The sequence below is a fragment of the Syngnathus typhle genome, linkage group LG4 (assembly GCF_033458585.1).
Source record: "Syngnathus typhle isolate RoL2023-S1 ecotype Sweden linkage group LG4, RoL_Styp_1.0, whole genome shotgun sequence".
Lineage (NCBI taxonomy): Eukaryota > Metazoa > Chordata > Actinopteri > Syngnathiformes > Syngnathidae > Syngnathus > Syngnathus typhle.
The window spans coordinates 9,037,727-9,062,821 of record NC_083741.1 but is presented as its reverse complement, the minus strand read 5'-3'; the positions used below and the strand labels follow the sequence as shown (position 1 = coordinate 9,062,821).

At 38.5% G+C, this 25,095-nt stretch overlaps 1 protein-coding gene across 1 annotated transcript; it reads left to right on the top strand.

Moving 5' to 3' along the window:
• The first annotated feature begins 1,420 nt into the window (after window positions 1–1,420).
• mybpc3 (myosin binding protein C3) lies at window positions 1,421–23,670 on the top strand. Its single transcript, XM_061275983.1, is given in 31 exon segments — window positions 1,421–1,732; window positions 3,170–3,439; window positions 5,165–5,299; window positions 5,595–5,672; window positions 6,907–7,055; window positions 7,237–7,354; window positions 7,492–7,540; window positions 8,098–8,136; window positions 10,460–10,519; window positions 11,036–11,056; window positions 12,284–12,447; window positions 12,521–12,761; window positions 12,838–12,962; window positions 13,052–13,157; window positions 13,620–13,786; window positions 15,146–15,311; window positions 15,384–15,490; window positions 15,602–15,631; window positions 16,374–16,520; window positions 16,523–16,735; window positions 16,865–16,969; window positions 17,090–17,278; window positions 18,968–19,102; window positions 19,359–19,526; window positions 19,612–19,700; window positions 19,844–20,039; window positions 20,125–20,264; window positions 20,934–21,093; window positions 21,212–21,348; window positions 21,994–22,180; window positions 23,455–23,670. Coding segments are annotated over 31 exon segments (3,945 nt in total). The 5' UTR covers window positions 1,421–1,707; the 3' UTR covers window positions 23,484–23,670.
• Window positions 23,671–25,095: the final 1,425 nt, after the last annotated feature.

Here is a 25,095-nt window from a genome sequence, read left to right as displayed (position 1 = left end):
CATCACAAGTAGAATGAATGTCATCACAATGACTGACACAGCAAAACAGGTCTGCAATCGGCAGACATTTTGTTAGTACACAAAACTCAGATTTTTCCGTGTTAGCTGTCTGTTCAGGCATTTGATTTATTGCTTGTCTTCATTAGTCATGTGTGAGCTCAGGCCTAGTCCAGGTGACTTTGGGTGGCTGCAACGTGGTACACCTTGAAATGTCTGGCAATCAACTGCAGGGTGTATGCAAACAACCAACCACGCAGATTCACGCCTATAATTAAGAGTTGCCAATTAATATAATATGCATGTTTTGGGAATGTGGGAGGGAGACAGAATGCTCAAGTGTGGCAAGAAGGTACAAACTCCACACAGGGAGGCTGAACCTGAGATTCAAAACCAGAAAGAACTATGAGGCAGACGCACTGACCACTTGGCTTGATGTATTCCCCTTTTGGTTGTACTGTTTTTTTGTCAAGAAGAGCAAGAACCGTGATCTGTGGTGGCTGTTTCTCATCCTTGATCACAGTTGTGAACCAATGTGCGGTATACAAGTGTAGGTGGGTGATCAAAGTAAGCCGTGTAAATGGAATCTTACAATGGTTTCATTACATGCAGGTTATATCTAACCTGAGGTCCTCAAATAAATATGAAAAAAACTGAACCAACAATTAGGAATATCTACTTACTATCATAGGACAAATACAAGCAGCTAGTATTTTAGCAAAACCTTTTACAAATGCATATTTCAATCAACAAATATGGAAAAATAATCCATATCTGTTGTCCGCAGTCACAGATATGTACCATGCATTTGCAAATATGGATTGTATGCGTAGATTTGACTTGATTGGCTGTCCAAGAGTCACAAACATCAAGAGAGAGAGAGAGAGAGAGAGAGAGAGAGAGAGAGAGAGAGAGAGAGAGAGAGAGAGAGAGAGAGAGAGAGAGAGAGAGAGAGAGAGAGAGAGAGAGAGAGAGAGAGAGTTACAGAGACAGAGATCGAGACAGAGCGAGAGAGCGAGAGAGAGAGAGACAGACAGAGTCAGAGAGAGAGAAACAGAGAGAAACAGAGAGAGACAGAGAGAGAGACAGAGAGACAGACAGACAGACAGACAGACAGACAGACAGACAGACAGAGAGACAGAGACAGAGACAGAGAGAGAGTTAGGTGTACAGTTTATCAGTTTATTTTCTTGAATTTTCAGCTTAGTTCATATAAGTATAAATGTATTTGTATAATATAAAGAGATGAACTGTAAACAGAACAGAATAAAAGAATATAATAGAATAAAACTAGACAATGGGTGCTACAGGTAAATAGTTTTGTGTATTCACTTTTAAATGGGCAACACAGATGGAGCGGCATCCTTTTTTTTGAAGTTCTAAATTTAACTGCTGCCTAGCATCCATGTCCCCCTGCTCTCAAGGCCTGTCAATCAGGGGAGGTGTTGGAGAAAATGATGGTTGAAATATAGCCTCTGCGTGCGTGTACGCAAGTATGTGTTGCATACGTGCTGTTGTGACGCTGGAATAGGATGAGCTTTGATGGGACGTGTGGGGGCAGCTGTTGTTCTTTGGCCATCATACTGGACTCGGAATTAAGGCGTCTGGAGAGGTGGTGCTCATTGGAGGGCCCATTGCTATTAAAGGCAAAAGAGGGAGATAGAGAGCAGAATAAGTCACCTCGTGGAGAAGAGCACATCTTTTAGGAAGATGCCAGAGCCAGTCAAAAAACCGAGTGAGTTTTTCTCCTCTAAATATTGTTACTGTTGTTTTTTTTCAATTGGGTGTAGCCCATTCAAGAACACACAATTGTTGCATGTAAAAACTGTTCGCTTGACTCCTGAACTTGAACATTTCCTGTCTGACTAAACGCAAACCTTTTGAGATGCAAGAACAAATAGCCTGACTGTGTGCTGTCTCATAGGTGTCTTAAGCAATATTAACCACAGTCAAACCGCTGTAACAGGCTTTAACAGATAAGCGTTTATCATTAGATGTCGTAACGTTTACTTTTAAGGTATTCAGAAAACTGAATAAACCTAAAAAAAAAAAAAAAAAACTTACTTTCCTAAACGATAAATTGCTACAACATTTTGGGTGGCTTTACTCTTCCTGAGACACTGGGTGAGAAAATGTATCCCCAAACCCCAAAACTCATCGAGTAAGCTTACAAATATAATATATATTGAAATAGAAATTTGCTCCATGCTAGGTTCAAACACACACACACACACACGCACACACACACACACACACACACACACACACACACACACACAGGATAAAGAATATATGACAGTGAATACTGTTTTTTTGTCTGTCTACATGTTTTGCTGCACCGTTTGTTTTCAGTCTGCTGCTTAAAGGGTCATTGCACTGCAACATAGATGCGGGTAAGCTTTACCATTAAATTGGTGGACTGAAATAAAGTTGTTTCAAACATACAAATTGCAATTCTCTGTATCTTATGTTTAGTTTGACAGGAAACTAAACATGGAGCGGCAATAAACTCCGCTCCCTGAAGCCTCTTTAAGCCAATTTTTCAATATTTGCTGAAGTGCTGCTTGTCACTCAACGCACCACTGTATTTCTTTTTAATTATCTGTAATCATGACTTTTTCATGTAGTATGCAGTGCATTTCCACATTGGCTGCCTTGAAGTGATTATGTTGAATATTTAAGCTGCTCTTGAGTTGGAATTTTAAATTCAGATTGTTAGGGTTCGTGTAGAGTCATACCAGATTGAAATCAACCCCCTGGCTTCGGAGGCACAAGGGTCCACAAGTATTTCAATGAGTCGAAAGGTGCAAAAATAGATTCAAGATAATCCTACTGTGGTGATACCTGTTACTGTGGGGCAATCTAAACCTGTCACACTCATTCATTAGTCCACTACATTCATCCTATATTTAAACTCATTGGGGCTGCCACAAGTTAACATACGAACACAGACTGTGGAAAAGAATGGAACCCATTCACCTCGTTCATAAACCGCCCTAAAATATCACGTGTTGTCTAAATATGAAGACAACAGCAGTGATGCCCCCCACCCTGTTTTATTTTATGTTGTTATATTTACATTGTTATATTGGGTTTGTTCCAGCAAGATAGGTCCATGGTATGAAAAAGACTATACATTAAGAAGGTTTTAATGTCAATGTTCTTGGGTCAGTTTCAGCTTTTACGAAGAAGCCAAAGACACAGGAAGCAGAAGAAGGGTCCTCCGTGGTCTTTGAAGCAGAAACCGAGAAGTCTGATGTTAAAGTTAGATGGCAGTGCAACACAAAGGACCTTGCCAGCAGCAAAAAATACGAGATCGCAGCCAATGGAAACAAGCATTCCCTCACGATAAAAGCCGTTACCCAGGAAGATGTCAATACCTATGCTGTGATTGCAGGAAGTTCAAAGATCAAGTTTGATCTGAAAGTATCATCAAAGAAAGGTAGGAAACTTTGGCGGTGGTCTCTGTAAAGCAGTAGAAATCACCCTGAAACTCAAATGAAAGGTTCATTTACTCTATTTGCCTTCTTTTTTAACCACATTTTACTCATTATTTGAAACTGATTGCATAAATATCATCAGGGATTTCTTTTTTGTAAGATATTCTATAAACCCTGTTGTCCCCCAGTCCCTTGTTTGCTTGTCTTTAAGAACAGTCTTTCTGTAATTGGTCGTTGTCCAGAAGCAACCAGAAGGCAAGTGCATTTTCCCCCAAATTTGGGAGCTAAAGATTTAAACATGGCTTAGTTTTACACGGCTAACATTATTATTTGAAATGGTATTGTTTTGGTTATGAACATGCTACATTTTGGCATGTGAAAAATACAGAAATTAAAATACCCCGCTTTAAATAAATACATGAGCAATGCTTGTCTGTTGCTTGGATCAGATAAGATGGAAACAACTTTCAAAGACATCCACAGTTGTGTGTTGTAACACTCCTGTGCAGTGACATTGACCTTTCACTGGCACATTATTTGGTCATGAGTAAGCAGTACTTCACTGGCTCTCAGGATAGGCCTGAGAGACGGCTGATAGCACACGGAAAAACAGTCACCCAACCAAAGATGATAACATATAAGGCCAAAGTGAAAAATAACTGATGAAGAATGCTTTCAGTACCAAGAGAGAGTATATCTACCGATATGGTTTAAATTGTGATTACATTTTTTACTCAAATGAGAATGACGGAGGAATAAATTCATCATAGTCCTTACAATACACATTCGGTTGGTTTTGCCATATGAACACCTTCAAGAGATGCTATCGAACATAATCAAAATCAGCGTCAAACATTGAGTGACTGTGATAATTAAATACTGTATATGAGTTGTCTAAAATGCAATGATATGCAAAATCCAGCAGGTGTCCGTACTGAGCAACAGAGTGACCTACGTAGTAGCAAAACAGTTTGTCCAATGTATCGCAATGCTTCATGAGGCTTCGTCTACTTATTACTAACAGAGCATTTGAAAAGACATGGTTAAAACAAAAAATATTTTACCTTTGAAAATGTCGTCCTACTTTGCTCATTATGATCGTAAAACATTGGGTGCAAGTGTATGCGCAGACTTCCTTATTCTGGTTTTCATGACGGCCACACACATGAAATGTGATGACATTTTGCCCCCACTGAGGGTCGTGCAACTCAAGGTTGTTGTGCTTTGTTGGGATCTAAATTCCTTTTTGCACAATTTTCCCAACCCTCTCTTTTTACAAGACTCCCATCATTCCTTATTAAATAAAATGTAAGCGGCTTAGAGTACTAAGAAAAGCACTATATAAAACCGATCTATTATTATTTTTATCATTATCTAACAGTCATTGCAACACAATCAATTCCTCTATTTTGGCAGCAGTGTTTGGACTCAGGGATAGAAAGGACAGAATATGCAACAGTACAAACCAATATTCCTCAACAGGTGGTATAAACAGTCCCAACAAAGATTAGGGCTGGTTGCAGCACTAGTAGACCACCCAAAGAAAAAGCACGGCGAGGGAATAAATGTTCTGACGTGTGTAATGTTTGATTGCATCCTATCAAACGGTTTGTATCTTATTTTGCCAGAAGAGGATCAGTAAAATAAGTACCTGAAATACAATGAAGTGCCCAGTAAGTCTACAATGTGTCTGAAATGCGCTCGTTTCTATGGTAACACCAACACAGAAACTCCAGCTGAGGCTCCTGTTACTCCATCGGAAGAGTCGAGTGTAACACAAAAGCAGCAGAACGCTACACCTGCGGCCGCACCAAAAGAAGATGAGGCTACTGCCCCAACACATGATGCTCCTCCATCAGAGGGTAAGCCAACAGTACCACTCCTGGTTAAAGTGCTTCCAGATTTTTCTGGAAATGTGTGCTTGGTGGCGAGACATGGTTGATTACAATTATATTATAATTATATTGTGAATTTTGCACATATTGATTGATGCTATTTTGATGATACATAGTATACGTTTATGGCGGAACTTGAGTAATTGTCATTTGTCTTTCCACTGTAGATTTGAGCATCACATTTATTGAAAATCAATTCATTCTCATTCTAGTCGATGAATAAGTATCTGACTATTGTCTATCACTGGATTATGTACTATAGATGGACAGCCTCCAGACACCAGACAGGACCTCACTGGCCTCTTCACAGAGAAACCCAAAAGTGGAGAGGTCACTGTCGGTGAGCATTTTGTGACTCAAATGTTTAATCGCTAATGGTTCTATGTAAGAAGGATCACTACTGTGGTTCCATATAACTCAAAACTGTGGGAGTGCATATGTACATAGTATTGTAGTGATAAAGTTCTGATCCAAAATATTAAAATACAGTGAGAATACATCAAGAATTTTCCCTTTGTCATATTTTGAATGGGCAACAGAACATATTATCCTATTATGATCAAGTACATACCGTATTTTCCAGAATATAAGGCGCACCTTCAATGAATGGCCCATTTAAAACTTTGTCCTTATATAAGGCGGACCGGACTATAAGGCGCACTATTAATGCATCAAGTCAGATTTTTAATCCAAATCAAATCATTCTCCATTTTATCTTTTTTCTTTCAACTTCAGATGCAACAAATTACTTTATAATCACAAAATATTAATCCATAGTCTTTTTGATTAATGATTCATAGTCTTCAGCGAGCCACTTATGATTGACTTCATGACACAATGCTTCGGGCCAGTTTAAATTTAGGAATTTAGTCCATATATAAGGCGCACCAGACTATAAGGCACACTGTAGGCTTTTGGGAAAATTTTAGGTTTTTAGGTGGGCCTTAAAGTCCGGAAAATACAGTACTTGTACAGTTCCTGTTTGTGTGATTTGGAATGGGGGTTCTAGATAGATAGATAGATAGATAGATAGATAGATAGATAGATAGATAGATAGATAGATAGATAGATAGATAGATAGATAGATAGATAGATAGATAGATAGATAGATAGATAGATAGGTGGGTAGGTGGGTAGGTGGGTAGGTGGGTAGGTGGGTAGGTGGGTAGGTGGGTAGATGGGTAGATGGGTAGATGGGTGGATGGGTGGATGGATGGATGGATGGATGGATGGATGGATGGATGGATGGATGGATGGATGGATGGATGGATGGATGGATGGATGGATGGATGGATGGATGGATGGATGGATGGATGGATGGATGGATGGATAGATAGATAGATAGATAGATAGATAGATAGATAGATAGATAGATAGATAGATAGATAGATAGATAGATAGATAGATAGATAGATAGATAGATAGATAGATAGATAGATAGATAGATAGATAGATAGATAGATAGATAGATAGATAGATAGATAGATAGATAGATAGATAGATAGATAGATAGATAGATAGATATTGATCCTACCTGTCTAGTATATACGTATATATTCTGCTCCCCGTTTTAGGTGGAAACATCACATTTGTGGCTAAAGTCAATGCTGAATCGCTGCTGAAGAAACCAACCATCAAATGGTTTAAAGGGAAGTGGATGGACCTGGCCAGTAAATCTGGAAAACACCTGCAGCTGAAGGAGTTCTATGACCGTAACACCAAAGTAGACTAACTCACACTGTTCACTTTTTTTGATACAGCATATTTTATTCATATTTTTTAAAAAGCCAAAGCTGATGAAAATACCGAATTGCAAATAGTAAATGTCTTTATGCTTACACTGTTTCGTACATGAAGGACCAGAAAAGAATGCTCACCATAATTCTGAATCAACCCTCAAACAGGTTTACACATTTGAGATGCACATCATGGAAGCCAAGGGTAATTTTGCAGGAGCTTACAGATGTGAAGTTTTGTCCAGAGACAAGTTTGACAGTTGTAATTTTCAACTCACTGTACATGGTAAGTGAATCAAAATTGTTATATTCTACTAGTTATTTTCTCCTTGAGATTTTTAATTATCAATCACCCCCAACCACACACACACACACACAATTTTGGTGTTGAACTATATTTTACTTTCCTTTTCTACATACCAGAGGCTTGTACTACCGAAGGTTTCGACATAAGAGCAGCTTTTCGACGCACGTAAGTTGCCTTACTTTTTTAGGTTAACGCCTTTCCGTTGGAATTTTTCTGTGCGGTGTTTGTATGCCCTTGCTGTTCAAGCCTGGGACTTGTTACCTCTCGTATCTTGACAACATTCTTCAACATTCTAAAGAGGATTGAGCACTGATTATGCGACTCCTCCATTTATATTTTACATTTACTAGTGATGGGAAAATGAAGCTTCATATTTGCTTCATGAACCAGTTGTTGGATTTTTGTTTTTACTCCTCCAGAAGACACTCTTGATTTAAGCTTTCCACCCAATGCCAAAAAATTCAACTGCTTCATGAAGCAAATTTGAAGATCTATTTGCCGATTACTATCATTTAGCCTTCCCAAACCGAGAGTGTTTCCTCCTTGACCCCTGATTATGTCCCATTACGTCCCAATACAACATATTTTGGCAGTCTGGTTGATATCTTTGCATCATACCTCTATGCCAAAATACATTGTACTACAACCTATGTGATAGCAATCACAGGACAAACTGGACAATCATTATGTGTGGAATAACTGTGGAAATACTAACCTATTAGGAGTGACGCCGCAATGAAGAGAAGTGGAACATCAACAAGGTAGTAAAGGTTTAATGTTGCATCCGTTGAGGCACAACGCCACACTTTACCGAGCGCTTTATGGAAGAGAAACAAGGGCCAACATTGAAGAACTTCTTCAACAAAGTTTCTCCTTTCAAATGAAACAGAAGCAGCATTGTGAATCGTGCAATGTCAAAACTGCTAAATTTTGACGGAACTCAGAAGTTGTGAGAGCTCACTGAGAAGGTAGAGGGCGACCATTGCACTCCAAATCATAATATTTAATCATTAAAACACAAGCATTGCAGTGAAAAGAAATGGTGGGGAAAGAAGACAATTGTCTGGACCACAAGTTTCAAACTCAAGGCCCGGGGGCCAGATACGGCCCGCCACATCATTTTATGTGGCCCGCAAAGACAAATTGTGCATCAAATTCATGTCAATGCTAAAATTACAAATTGTTTTCGCTTGTAAAAAATAGTGATATTGCTAGCAATTTTTATTATCATTCATGTTTTTTAGTCTCTGTTTTGAAAATTAGTTATTCATCTAGTTACCAGTTTGTTGTGCAGTCTACACTATATATAATATGAGACATCCACACATATTTGGATTTCAATGGCCCTCCAAAGGAAAATATGACTTTGATGCGACAAAAATAAGTTTGACAAACCTGGTCTAGACTATTAGAATAAAATAATGCAATTTTATGGAGCAATTATGAAAAAAATTGATTGTTTGTGATTAGCAAGTCAGTGCATCTGATAGTGCTTAGGCCAGCAGAGAAGGCCTCGCTGGCTCGGCCATCCACCATTGTATTACACTTTATTACGAGACAAGCTCTCGTTGATCTGCTTCTGGGTCTCAGTCAAAAACAGCAGTGACAGCTGCACAAACAGCGATCCAACAGAGTGAGCTTTAACAGGAGCTTTGGCCCTACTGAAAGTGCTGGATGTGTTAAGACACATGGGCTTTTCAGTATCCGAGTTCCTTCACTGGTTTAGCACATACAGGAAGCACAGCTAAGGAGTGTTGTAACTGCACCGCACAAACCAGGCACTCACCTTTTAGAAAGGAGGCATACACAATACTGGTTCTTCTTGTTTTATCTTTCATGCTCCTTATTTAAGTGCAGTAGTGCTCTGTTGGATGCATCATGAGGCTTCTCGTTGCATAAAAGAATGTTTGCCTTTGGTCCAACATGAGAAGATCAACTCATGGACTCGATAGTCGTAACTCCAAAAAGAAGTGACCGCAACTTTTACTTTTCAGTTTAAGACTGAGTCCAGGGCTCTTTTTTTGGAGACAGCCATCTGAGGCGGCGGCGTAAATGCCAGTATGTGCTGATTTGCGTACAAGCACGTGGCTCACTGCGTGTTTTCCAATTTGGCAGACATGTCTGCATTAAGACAAACATTCCGGTGCAGCAAAGGAGTGTCCCTGGAGACATACATATCTGATGAAGTGACATTTTAGTGGCAGAAAGTTTGGCTAAATTTATGCCTGCTATGACCATATCCATATGTTGGTGCAAGGTAGATTGCTGGCCTAACATGATTTTGGTATATACAGTCGTATGCAAACGTTTGGGCACCCCTGATTATTTTCACGATTTTCCTTTATAAATGATTGGTTGTTCAGATAAGCAATTTCATTTAAATATATCATATAGCAGACAAACACATTGATATTTGAGAAGTGAAATGATGTTTATAGGATTTACAGAAAGTGTGCAATCATTACTTGAAGGAGGTAGGTGCATACATTTGGGCAGCCCAACAGAAAAATCCTCCTTTTGCAGAAATAACAGCTTCTAAACACTTCCAATAGTTTCCAATGAGAGTCTGGATTCTGGTTGAAGGTATTTTGATTTAATGCAGGCTGTCCATGCTCGGAAACCATCAAACCTGACTGAACTAGAGATATTTTGTCAAGAAGAATGGTCAAAAATACCTTCAACCAGAATCCAAATTCTCATTGGAAGCTATAGGAAGTGTTTAAAGGCTGTTATTTCTGCAAAAGGAGGATCTACGAAATATTGATGTCATTTTTCTGTTGGGGTCCCAAATATATGCACCTACCTACTTTTGCTTAGGTAATGATAGCACACTTTCTGTAAATCCTATCAACTTCATTTCACTTCTCAAATATCACTGTTTTTCTCTGCTATATGATATATTTCACTGAAATTGCTGATCCGAACAACCAGTGATTTATAAAGGAAAATCTTGAAAATGATCAGGGGTGCCCGAACTTTCGCATACAACTGTACATCCAGCATGGTGAAGGGTTTGTATTGTAGTTCATACATATCCTGTATGAATGTGACTTAAATGTGTTGCTGTGACTCACATGTGTGCAGTAGCACTGAAGGAAAAGAAAACTCGGGAGAACTGGACTTCAGCACATTGTTAAAGAAGAGGTAAGAGTCAAAAATATTCATAAAGACAGTTATAAGATTACATTTTCTTTTTTTAATCAATGCTATTTTCTGTCATTCTGGACCATTTTACATCTGAAGAGAGTAAGCAACATCGTTGCCGTGGCAAAATCACACTGTCAGCATCCAAAAATAATTTGCCATGCAGCTGCATGCAATGCATGAACTCACTGATTAACAAGGCTGATCGATGGTTGACATCACTCACCTCTTCATCTCACTGTTAAGGCCATTTTAGTTGCGTGGCCCAACGCATTCCACCACTGTAACAATTTATTCCCCTTGACGTTCTCAATAACCACACCAATGCTTGCACGAGTCACTCTGACGTTCGAATCTAATAGCCACTAATACTAATAAAATACTCATATGATTGACTCATTGATTGTTACATTTTTTTTTCTAAAATGTTGATTAATTCTGTTTAAATTGTTTTTGACATGCTATGTTTTAACCTATCTGGTTTGTTTTGCTGCTTGGGCTCTACCTCTGAATCAGCAGCAGTTTCTTAAAAAATCGGTAAGGAACTGCTGGCTCAATGAGTGTCAGGAAAATCCTGATTTCAAAACTTTATTATGAAAAAAATGTAAATAAAAAAACAAAATGTAATAATTGACTGGGTTGGATGACTTGAGTGAAAGGCCTTATTTTAAATTGTTTTCTTTTTGTTATTTTGTGCATTTGGCAATATTTTCCAAGGCCAGAGCTATTCATACCCTTTACTCTCATTCTTTTTATTATTGTTATTATTCTTATTATTAATAACAAAGTAAAAGTAGAGTAGAAGTAGCTTGCACAGATGGGCTTTCCAAGGTATTTCGGCTTCTTCCCACATTCCAAAAACTCGCAAGGGAAGAGTAATCGAAGACTCAGTCCTTTCCTGGGAAAATGAGCATGAATGCTTGTTTGTCTCCATGCCTTGTGATTGACTGGCAGTCAGTCCAGGGTGTAAGTATGTTGGGTTAGACTAAATTTTAACTGCTTCCTGTGTGGAGTTTCCATGTTATCCCTGTGCCTGTGTGGCTTCTCTCTTGTTTCCTCCCACATTGCAAAAGCTTGCATGGTAGGCTGATTGAGCACTCAAAATTGTCTGTAGGTGTGAGTGCGGATGGTTGTTGGTCTCTTTCTGCCCTTCAATTGACAATCAGTTCAGGGTTAGGGCGTACTCCCTAAAGTCAGCTGGGATAGGCTCCAGTATGCCGTGAGCCTCATGAGAAGAAGCAGTTCAGAAAATGGATGGATAATATTAATAACCTGCATTTATTACTTATTTATCAACAATTTGAGCAACCGGTGGGATCTTTTTAAGTGACAGCTATAGATTACAACGCATGGTAAAAATCTGCGTTGCACAAGCTCTCATTGGTCAAAATTAAATGCAACAAAAAACAATACGCTCGAAAGAAAGCAGACTTTTGTTTTTTTAAAATCAAGGTCAATCAAATACATGAGGGACATATTTCCTGTTGAGCAGTGTTATTTATTTATTTATTTATTTATTTATTTATTTATTTATTTATTTATTTATTTATTTATTTATTTATTTATTTATTTATTTATTTATTTATTTATTTATTTATTTATTTATTTATTTATTTAATGTGTTTGTTTGTTTTGTTTTATAATTCACTGAAGGCTGCACATTTTTCAAAGATTATTCTGTCCTGTTAAAAATAAGATTGGCACAACAGGATTTCTTCATGTACTCATGTGGAACGTGTATTGAAAACGATTTTCCTTTCTCAGAGCCGTGCAGATGAGCACAGAGCCTGATGTGGATATTTGGGATATTCTCAGCCATGCTCCTGCCTCAGAATATGAAAAGATTGCTTTTCAGCATGGCATCACTGATTTGAGGGGCATGCTCAAAAGACTAAAGAAGATGAAGAAGGAGGAGAAAAAAAGTGCAGGTTGGTCCAAAGTCAACATGAAACTGTACTTCAAATGGTCCAATCTAAAAAAAGGCAACATGTCTGTATGCAGCTTTCCTGAAGAAGCTAGATCCCGCCTACCAAGTGACAAAGGGTCATAAAATAAAATTAGCAGTTGAGGTAGCTAATCCAGATGTTGATGTCAAATGGCTGAAGAATGGACAAGAAATACATCTAACTGGAAGGTGTGAATGTGTAAACATTTCATCAATGCAACATCATTTTTGGAAAATTGATTAACTCTTGTATGTGAATTTCTCTCTATGCTTGTCATTCTTCCACATCACCAGCAAGTAAGTATGGTAGACTATTGTATATTTAATCTAGCGTACATCGTTGTAGAATAAAACGTTGTTGCTATTTGTACAGGTACATTTTTGAGAGTGTGGGAAACATGCGCTACCTCACCATCAACCACTGCTCATTGGCTGACGATGCGGCCTACTGCTGTGTAGTGGGAGAGGAGAAATGCACCACAGAGCTTTTTGTAAAAGGTCTGTGTGTATTTGATGGGCCATTAAGCATGCTTGATATTGGGGGTAGACTTACTTGGGTTCTAAACATTTTGACCTGTTTGCTCCAGAGCCTCCTGTTGTGATTGTGAAGAACCTAGAGGATCAGATGGTCATGAAGGGTGAACGAGTGGAGTTACAGTGTGAGGTCTCGGAGGAGGGCGCAAATGTGAAATGGTTGGACTTTCTTTTCATTCCAATTTTTTTTCTCTAATGTGTTTATGCATCCAATACAGATGCACAATTTAATAGTGAGGGGGAAGATATTAGAAACGGGTATGAATCCTTTAAGTTCGATACAGGAGGAAACTACTGTACAATAATAGAATTCATTTTTAAGTGAATTGCACTACTTAGAGGGCGAACCCCAAGGCATATAAAAATCCCGATTAAATCAAAATCAAATTTCACATTTGTATTCATAATCGTCAGGGCTCTTTATATTGATCAAAGAGGAAACCAAGTATAATTGTTTTAGTGAAAAGTTGCAGGACTAAAATGTATCAATCCAAACTGAACATTATCTTTCTAAAGATATTTTTAAGGAACTCGTTTGTGTGTATGCTGAACGATAACAAAATACTACATTCACTTCAATCCAATTTTGTAATGCTGATGGAGACACTGCATATCCAACAGGGAGAAGGACGGTGTGGAACTAACTCGAGATGAATCATTCAAGTATCGCTTCAAGAAAGATGGCTGCAAGCATATTCTGATCATAAATGAGGCCACAAAAGAAGACTGTGGCCATTACAAGGTCAAAACTAATGGCGGCGAGTCTGTGGCTGAGCTCATGGTGCAGGGTGAGTGTTATTTGCATATTAATCTGTGACAATACATCTTCGTAGAATATCTATGGCTTCGTTTGGAAACACCTTGGTTGCCTTTCACAGTATTAAAAAAAGTCTTATCTAAAGGTTTTCAAACGTTCCTGTATCGACGAATAACTCGACTTATAGAAACACGTCATCTTCACTACATCGTCCATACATGTACAGAATCTTTTTTTTTTTAATGAAAAAATCCAATGTCACTTTGAATTGACTGCTTTTAAAGACTCTTTCTTGAACATTACCCGAACTGTGTTGCTAGTGTCCCTAACGTTTTTTTACTAACCCAATTAGATTAACCCAATTTATTCAGTCTTGATTTACTGGTGGAATGAATAACATGTCCATTGCATATGAACCTCCCAAGTGATGCCTTAGGGCTTGACTGACATCTTCATTGTTTGTAGTGTTATAGAGCTTTTGACAGTTACTTGTCTTTCGGCCTTGCTCAAAAATCCAGAGTATGCCCTATCCAAGGCCAAGTAAAAATTCATTGCAAAAAGAAACCAAAACCCTTAAAAAGTGGTCTTGAGGCCTTGAGAACTACAGCAGTAGTGAACCTTTAAAAAAGAAATCACATACACAAGTCGTGCTGTTCCATTATATCTATCATTCTGTTCTTAGGGAAGAGGGAATTTAGAGAGAGGGGTAAATAAATGCATTGGATCAAATAAATTTATGACATTTTGGAAAATACCTTTTCAAATGCACCCCTTAAAATGAAACAGTACAACCACATGATTTACAGTTTTTATTTTCAGGTGTACTATTATTATTATTATTAGTAGTAGTAGTAGTAGTCGTTGTATTAATGTTAATATTAAATATGACTATGTTCTTGATTTTTTTATATATTTTCTTTTGGCATTAGCAAGATAACAAAAAGGTCACAATTGTATAATAAAGTACTGTAAACTAAATCTCCAAACAGCTTTTGGACTTTCCTGTCTTGTGTACAGCAATAACAAGATAAACACAATTAAAGCTAATTCCAAGTCTCAGTTCCAAGTCTCATGATTAACACTAATTGACAAAGACAAGAATGTAGGATCTTTTCACTATTATTGTTGTTGGTTTTTGTTAGATTTATGAATTATGTAGTAATTTTTGTGAATTATGTAATTTTACTGAAGTTGTCACACGCCTGACAATCTGGTGACAGAACATAGACTTAGACTAGATGCGATTTTGTTGAATTTAAGCCAGGCACAGACAGATGCAAATTTGTTGTATTGCTTTTTATTGTGGTTGTTTCCACCTTGCTGAAGGCTCTCAGGCTCTCTATTATGTTCATACATAGGTTTTTTTTTTTTTTTTTTTTTTACTGTGTAGAGAAAGAGCTGGAGGTCTACCAGAGCATCGCTGACCTCACAGTGAAGGCGAAGGATCAGGCGGTATTCAAGTGTGAGGTGTCGGATGAGAACGTGAGGGGAACTTGGTACAAGAATGGAGTGGAAGTCAAGCCAGATGCCAGAATAAACATCACACATATTGGCAGGTAACGTTACTACCGTTCTTGTATCGTTTGCCAAATGTATTGCCAGGAGGGCTCAACCTTTGACCCATTCAGGATTCACAAATTGACAATTGACAATGTCAAACCTGAGGATGAGGCAGACTACACATTTGAACCAGATGGCTACGCTTTCAACCTCTCAGCAAAACTCAATTTCATGGGTACGATTGATCCCTTTTATTTGGTTGAAACTGCTAATCTGTCACAACTAATTAACCCCCAGAATCTTCCATGTTCTATCACTAGCTCATATATGTTTTGTCCTTTTCCAGAGGTGAAGATTGACTTTGTGCCACGTCAAGGTAATTATATTAACCTATTTGCACTAGCTAATGAGATATACAATAATTTTATTACCATTATTACCATAACACCACTTCTCAGCGTCATTAACTTCCACTTCACATCACTGAAAAATATATTCATGAACATTGTTGAACTATCGAATTAATCCCTTTTGCCAAGTTCTAAATTGATTTTCACTTAGGAGTGAAATAGTCTTTATTTTGGACTGAGCAGAAATGATCCACCTTATTCCTGAGGTCTGTCCTGTAGGGACTAATGTGGGAGGAACTGCCGATAAGAGACTTCTGGTCAAATGCTCTCATTGGTTACAATGATTTCACTTCACGGAGCAGTGTATTTGAGTGATTCTCTACACGCCCTTTTCCAAGCAATCATTGAATTGGGAGCTTATTGCGCCACTGGCGGTTTCACTAACAAGCAGAAGAATTTGAATCTGGGACAAGAACATTACTGGCTGTCCCAGACGAGGAAAGAACTTTTCGTCTGAAACGACAGAGTTCGGAATGTAGTTAGACATGACTAACTTGTCATCGCTGACTGATTTTTTTTGTTTTTGTTAAACCGGAAGTGCCTCCCACATTTCACGCTAAGGATCATGGGCCATGAGAATAAAATGGATACTGATGTTAGTACGGACAATGGACCTTAATCAGGAGCCCCACCCCCCTGTCAGACTCGCAACCATTTCTTACATGAACTTACTGTCTGGTACAATGTGTAAATGTTTCTGTTCATAAGACCCTCCTAAGATCCACCTGGACTGTAGAGGCCACACAGCTGAGTCTACCATCGTAGTGGTGACTGGCAATAAACTTCGCCTGGATGTCCCTATCACTGGAGACCCTGCTCCCACTGTTGTTTGGACCAAAGGAGGGAAGGTAATCATATCCATTGGTCGTCATCTGCTCCAAATACACCAAATCCTGTTTCCATAATGTAGGTCATCACTGAGGGAGATGGCCGAGTCCATGTGGAAACCACCAAAGGCCATTGTATTTTCACTATTGAAGGGGCTGAGAGACAGGATGAAGGAATCTATTCAGTTGTGGTTCGTAACCCTGCTGGGGAAGATACTGCAGATATCAATGTGAAGGTTGTTGGTAAGAACATGAGCAAGCACCGTTCAACATTGCAAACATCAATGGGAGGAGTCAAATCAGAAATTCTGATTGAACTTTTGCCAGTTACTGAATATTATAGATGTAAAAATGTCTTTTTTTTTCCATTAGATGTTCCAGATCCTCCTCAAGCTCCCAAAATTCTCAGCGTGGGAGAAGACTCCTGTGTTGTCCAGTGGGATCCTCCTCTCTTTGATGGAGGACAGCCGGTTATTGGTAACGAAAGAAGAATGAAATGCCTTTTTTTCTAATATCTGCCAAAAATTACAACCCTTATTAAAACAGTGATCAGGAATGGATCCCAAATCAAAACAAAGTGTTCTTTGTATTACTCAGGATACGTATTGGAGCGAAAGAAAAAGAAGAGCTATCGGTGGATGAGATTGAACTTTGACCCATACACTGAAACAATCTACGAGGCAAAAAGGATGATTGAAGGAGTGGAATATGAAATGCGAGTCTACGCTGTCAATGGCATTGGCATGTCTCGTCACAGTCCGGCCTCACAACCTTTTGTGCCTGTTGGTGAGTCAAAAACTTTGGATGATGATTTATTTAAGGGTGTGTGCATGTACAAAACTGAACCTGTCAATTAGATGCTGTCGAAATTATGAGAAAACTGTGGGAAAAAAATGAATTTTAAGTATAAGCTCTGACCATCATAGGTGGAGTTTACATTTCAACTCTGCAGTTTAAATGCTCGGTTATGCTATTATAAACTCATGATACTTCCTTTTGAATTGCATGTTAGCAAAAAGCTTTTTTTTTTCTATTTATTACTTTTAACAACATTTGGGAACTGAGAACATAAATTGTAGAAGCTTTGTAGGTGGAATGCTTTCCTTTTCTTCATTGATGTACAACTTTAGTTGCTCAATATTACAGACCATTAAATATATATTATGTATTTATGATTGACCGAAAAGGATTTGCAAGTAATTGTAAAGTTTTAGTCTGTCATTTCCGCAGTGTGACCACGTTAACTGATTTATAGTTTCTAGTTAAGTCATCCTAAGTTTCCTTTGACTTCATGAAGTTTCATTTGAAATTGTTGAGTGAGGTAAGGATTTCACAAACTTACTGATACATGCGTTGGGGCCGTAGTTCCAGAGCAGACATTATATCTGTAAGAAAAGGTGAACACAGGTTAAATAAAGAGGACAGAGCAAGCAAGTACTGTCACACAATGAGAGACAATAAAGATTCATTCTCAGCTTTCTGGCCTCATGCTGGTGTAATCAAAGACGTCACTATTCATTCCTTTGCGCGGAGGTACACATTTGGCTAGCGTTAAGGTTTGGATGTTTGTCTACTTGCTCTCACATAATTAAACTGTAGACATTTCCGGTTCCTGTGACTGTTGGAAAGCATTCCCATCATTTCTCGCACAGCTTTTGGATCATATTTTCTATTGTAAGCTTGTCTTGGCCTTAGCAGTGACCAGACCATGACTTGAATTTAACACCGTCCAGTTAAAATTGCTGTTATGTGATAAATAAAATGTACATGTCACGCTATCTGCCCACACTAGACACACAACACAACATTAAAACAGGGAAACGAACTGTGACAGATCTTGACAATCTATATATGGGGGGTTATCCATCTATCTACCATCTATCTACCATCTATCTACCATCTATCTACCATCTACCTACCATCTATCTACCAATCATCTACCAATCATCTACCAATCATCTACCAATCATCTACCAATCATCTACCAATTATCTACCAATCATCTACCAATCATCTACCTACCTACCTACCTACCTACCTACCTGCCTACCTACCTACCTACCTACCTACCTACCTACCTACCTACCTACCTACCTACCTACCTACCTACCTACCCAACCCTACCTACCTACCTACCTACCTACCTACCTACCTACCTACCTACCTACCTACCTACGATCTGTCTATCTGTCTATCTATCTTCCCATAATTCCCAACATTAATTCCTCAACTATATCCTGTTGTGATTTAAACCTTTCTATTGTTGACTTGATCTCTTTATGCCGCCGTGGTATACAATTGGCAAGATAGCAAATGGTAGCTGTTAGGAGGTCATGGATCATTTCCAACCACGTCTCACTGGCAGTAATCTACTCATTAGGTTGTACTCTCCATTGATTAATTCCTCTAATATGATCACTGTAATGTTCAAACTGCCAATAGAGCCCTTCAAGCTGCCCTTTGTGCCCCTTTCAGCCCCGACAAGTGAGCCCATTGGACTGTGCGTGGACGACATTAGCGACACCTCCATCACACTCAAGTGGCGAGCGCCTGAAAGGATCGGCTCAGCTGACCTGGAGGGCTATGGGGTCGAGTACTGCAAGGAGGGCAGTAAGTGCTGGAGCTAAACCGACAAATGCCTTTTCAACAAGGGTGTTTGTGTTGGTGCTGTTCAGCAGTTTTATTTTACAGGGGTACTGTATTCAATGTGGAAAGAAAGCTCGTAGAACAATCTGTGAATCAAAACACACTTTCTAATTGATGATTTTTCACGAGTTCCATGATTGTATTCGAACAGAATCAAACCCCCTGGCTTTAATTTTCATTTTGGGTGAGTGTCAACATAGTTTGTGTTTTCTGAGTACAGCAGATGAGTGGATACCAGCCATTCAGGGTTTGACCGAGAGGACCTCACTGACAGTCAGAGAGCTTACGACAGGAGACAAGCTGCAGTTTCGTGTGAGGGCATACAACATGGCCGGCCCAAGTGCAGCCGCCATCCTAGCTCAGCCCGTTACCATCAGAGAGATCATGCGTAAGTGAAGCGGGAGAGAAATCATGGAAAACGAAAATACTGTGTTCTAGTCATGATTTGTGATTCACGTGTATTTCTTGAATAGAACGCCCTAAAATTTGGCTTCCTCGAAATCTCCGTCAGACTCTGATCAAGAAAGTTGGAGACACTGTCAACCTTGTGATTCCATTTCAGGTGCAATAGGCTTGATTCATGCATACTGTAACTTGTGTGCTACTTTCTGTTAATTTTTATCTTTTAAGGTGATAAAGAAAATTAAAAGCAGCACATAAAGAGATGTGTGCAGGTCATCGATTGTTTTTTTTCACATCACGCAGGGTAAACCCAGGCCTAAGGTTACATGGAGCAAAGATGGGCAGCCGCTAAACTCTGCACACGTCAGCATAAGAAATAGTGATACCGACACGATCCTATTCATCCGCAAGTCTGAAAGGAATCATTCGGGGCAGTATGATCTCCACGTGCAGATAGAGAACGTGGAAGACAAGGCCAAAGTTATGCTGCAAATAGTTGGTGAGCAATACCACCAGGTAGAATCCAAGACTTTACGGTCCAAAGTACAATAACATCTTCAACATGTTTGACATTTTATTTGTAGATGTCCCAGGACCTCCTGAGGCCCTGAAGGTTTTGGATGTCTGGGGCTTCAATGTCGCCCTCGACTGGAAGCCCCCTAGAGACGATGGAAACTGCGAAATTGCTGGTTACTGCATTCAGAAAGCTGACAAAAAGACCATGGTTAGTATTGCGTAAGGTCAAGTCAAGGGCATCATTCATGACACATGGCAAAAAACAGATACAATTTTCAACAATATCATATCTTTAAATATCATTACATATCATTAAAAGCCGTTCCACGATTACGCCATTCAGAATTGCACGTGATTTATCCAGAAATTGCAGTTGGTTCAGCTGTAAAGATAGCCTAACTAAATGACCGCATTTTCCAGACTATAAGGCGTATCTAAAAACCTAAAATTTTCTCAAAAGCCGACATTGCGCCTTATAGTCCGGTGCGCCTTATATATGGACCAAATCCCTAAATTTAAACTGGCCCGAAGCATTGTGTCATGAAATCAATCATAAGTGGCCCGCTGAAGACTACGAATCATGAATCAAAAAGACTATGGATCATTATTTTGTGATCATTAAGTAATTTGTTGCGTCTGAAGTTGAAGTAAAAAAGATAAAATGGAGAATGATTTGATTTGGATTAAAAATCAGACATGATGCATTAATGGTGCGCCTTATAGTCCGGTGCGCCTAATATAAGGACAACGTTTTAAAATGGGCCATTCATTGAAGGTGCGCCTTATAGTCCGGAAAACACGGTACATATTGTACACAATTATTAAACTGTTTGAGCACTTTTAATGAGAAAATGTATTTTTTTCAACAACTTTGAAGGAGTGGTTCACAGTTTTCGATCAGTACCGCAGAACCAGCTGTGTTGTTTCCGACCTCATCATGGGTAATGAATATGTCTTTCGAGTCTTTGCCATCAACATGGTGGGTCATAGCCCAGATGCCTGCAACACAAAAGACAGCATCTACATCCAGAAAACCGGTAGGTTGGACCGTAAAGATGCAAGGACACTGAGTTATTGCTTTGATTGAGATCATCACCAATGTAAAAGAGACTGTGCCAAAATGTAACCTGCACTAAACTCAAACTAATTCTGTAGGAATGGAGTGGAAGCCTGCCACCTACAAGGATCTGGACTTCTCACAGGCTCCTAAGTTCACGCACCCATTAGTGAACCGTTCGGTCATAGCAGGGTACAATGCCACTCTTAGCTGCTCCGTCAGCGGCATCCCCAAGGTCAGTGAGTTGCACTGCCCTAAGGAGATTTAAGGATTCTGTTGTGAATGAGCCAACGGTTTAACAATAAGTTGATTTCATTGTGTTGCTGTTGGCAGTAAAGGCAAAATGAAAAAGAAAAAAAGAAAAATAAGAAAAACCAAATTGGGGTTGCAACATGGATTTAGTGTTTTATGCGAAAGCAAGATTATTAGGGATCAGATTAACATTTTAAATTGGGAATTTGTAAAATCTCACGCGTGTATAAATGGGGAATTCCATTGCTTATTTTCAGTTTGTGTCTGCTGCATTGAATCCACACACTGACTGATAAAAGTTGTCTGGCTGCTGGTGATGAAGGGTTTCCGACACTAATGAATGTATGCATACAGTAATATTAAAATCTACCGTTTTTTTCCGTGTATAGTGCGCCCCCATGTATAGTACGCACCCCTAAAAATGCGCACCCCAGATTTTAGGACAATAAATTAGTAAAAATTTGCGCACTATACACGGAAAAAAACGGTAATATTTTATCTTTTATGTACTTTGACTAAAGAATATCAGAGACCTTTTTAAACACATGGGAACTGTTTTGAATTGTGAAATAATGCATAATAAGACATAGTAATAGAAATATCTTCTGATATGTTTTCTTGTTGTTAGCCAAAAGTGACCTGGTACAAAAACAAGATGGACATCACAAATGAAGCCAAATACAGGATGCTCAGTAAGCACGGAGTGCTGACCTTGGAAATTCGAAAGCCTTGTCCATTCGATGGAGGGGTGTACATGTGCAAAGCTGTCAATGCTAGCGGGGAAGACGTTGTGGAGTGTAAGATGGAGGTCCGCCGTAAGTATACAGATGAAACCCTTTCAATGACAATTTATTAGCCTTTTTTATTTATCATTCTAAAGACATTTTAAACTTTTAGTGATTCACTCTTGGCAATAATAATAGTGAAGCATTACAGAGTAGAATTTTATGTCCCGGTTTTTAACTAGTGGTCAGTTTTGCCTCACTAGAAACTTCCTCTTACTAGTGAATAAAGAGCGTACCGATACTGTACATGGACCGTAAAATGGCTATCACGGATAATGTATAAATGCTCAGATTGCCATTCTCATTTATATACATAAACACGTACCGTATTTTCCAGACTACGAGTTGCTCCGGAGTACAAGTCACACCAGCCATAAAATGCATAATAAAGACGAAAAAGACATATATAAGTCGCACTGGAGTACATGTCGCATTTTAGGGGGAAATTTATTTGATAAAATCCAACACCAAGAACAGACATGCCATCTTGAAAAACTATTTAAAATAAAAATAGAATAGAGGCAACAACAGATTATAAAAATTGTACGGTGTGCTCAAATTAGATGACACATAAACAACCAACTGAGAATGTGCCTAGTATGTTGACAAAACATATTGTTATTTAAATAACAATAGAATAAATAACATGCTAACAGGTTTACCAAACCATCCGTGTCACTTCAAATCACTCAATCCAATGAAATCCTTATCCTCTGTCAACTTTAAACAACTACACTAACTCCGGAAGTAGAAGATGCAGCGCTTCCTCTTCTACGTCGCTTACGTCAGACTCATTGTCAGTCGCAGTTCCAATTATTCCACAGGCCAGAGCACGTTTAGTTTGAAAATAACATGTGAAATATACTAATGTGTTAATAATTTCACACATAAATTGCTCCTGAGCATAAGTCGCACCCCAGGCCAAACTATGAAAAAACCCGCGACTTATAGTCCGTAAAATACGGTACATCGTAAATAGATCTATGACTATAAGCTATTAAATATAATTGTACTCGCACCATCATTTATAAGCAAGGGGAAGCCGATTCTGCTTCTAGCTCTTATTGGGAGGGATTATTTAACGGCTGCTTTACAAGGCCAGCCTTTTTATGTATGTACGTATGTATATAGTATACGTACATATGTATGTATGCATGCATGTAGGTATATATTTAATTATATTATTGTTATTTCCAAGAATCTATGTTTTAATATTGATATCCTCAAGTACTATTATGTTACCGCTTCTGTGATTTGACATCTAGAGTGTTAATAGCTGTGGATTTTATTTGCCTTCCTTGCAGCTCAAATTGCAAAAGAAGAAAAGAAGTAAGCTGGCACAATTCATTGTTTGCCAAACTACTCTCACTGAGTGGTCACCTTTTGTTGGACATGTGAAGCTTTCCACCTTGGTTGCAATTTCCTTTGCAATCAACTCACACCCATGTGGTATATCCCAAAGATGTACAGTACATGTCAAACTATATAACAATAAAAGTATTTTTTGTCTGTCAATCACACATTTCCCCCTTGCACGTTACTGAGCTGTCTTGTAGCTATTTATCGTGATTTATAGAAAGTGCAAGAAGTGTTCTGTTAATTTTCAGACATGCACAGGAAGGGATATTTGAGTTGCTGTTGGCTCAGGTTTTATTGCAGCATAGCTTCGCTAAAGCCAAAAGGTGTGAGGCATGTGTCTCATGTGTACACCAATGGGACATAGTATGAGTGTGTGTCTAAAATAGCTGACATGTCTTTTTAACCGCAGAGCACATGTGTGAGAGAAAGTGTAAACACATGGTGGTTTGTTTCTAACAGAGAGGGGTTGTGCTGTCCTAATGAGTTTTACGACACATTTCTTCATAACTATTTCCTGCATTCTTAAAATGGTGGTGCAAAACATGACAAATGGCAACACTGCTTCTCTTTATAGTCTTGCCTTGGGCAAGGACTTCACAACTGAATGACTGGATCTGCTTCTTAAATACATGTTTAAACTTGATTTGATGAGTTCTGCAAGCAGCTGTTAACTTTGATAGGCTAAACGGAGCTGATGGTTTTAAAGAAATATTTAACTTGACGACATAAATAAAAGCAATTCATCTTTTTTTACTGATACATGATAACTTGGTTAAAAAAAAAGACAAATCCTCTGCAACCCAAATAAAATCACTTGAAGTCCCATTAAAAGTAACGTTTAACTGTTGGATTCCGCTATGTGAACCACTTTGGAGCTATTTGCCCTGATCGGTTAAAAATAGTAGCCTATAAAAAAAAAAAAAACATCAGGATATGAGAACCAACACCACAACCATGCGTGGGTTGCAGAGGATCTATTGGTCCTACGGATTCTGATACTTGTCTACAGTAGTTGCTATTATTTCATCTGTTCAAAGTTTCATACTGCCTTTACCATCACTTAACTCTGTTCAATTTGTATATAGGATAATACCCAGTCGTTGCACATGCTTTTTGATAGACAATACAATTGACTTAACAACATCAAACTACATACTGTACCATGTTTTGAATAGCCATAAAATAAATTGTCTTCATGAAACTCATCATTTTCAATGTCACAGGCTCTAACTTGCTAAAAGTACCTCACGCCAAGTTTACATACTCGAGTAGTGGTGAAGTGATTAAATTGTCTCAGTAAATAATTGACTTTGCCATCGCAGGGCCACGGTTCCAATCGGCCTTTGAAATAATAAATTATAACTTGCAACTTGAATAATAATAAAAATAATAAATTATAACTTGCAACAATAAATTATAACTTGCAACTTGAATAATAATGAAAATAATAAATTATAACTTGCAACTTGTAAATGCAAGTCTACTTCCACTGAACCGAACCAGACGAATCACGTATTCTAGATGCGCTATAAAACTGCTTGAACGGAACATTTGTGACTTCTCCTTGATTGAGGTGCAACAACTAT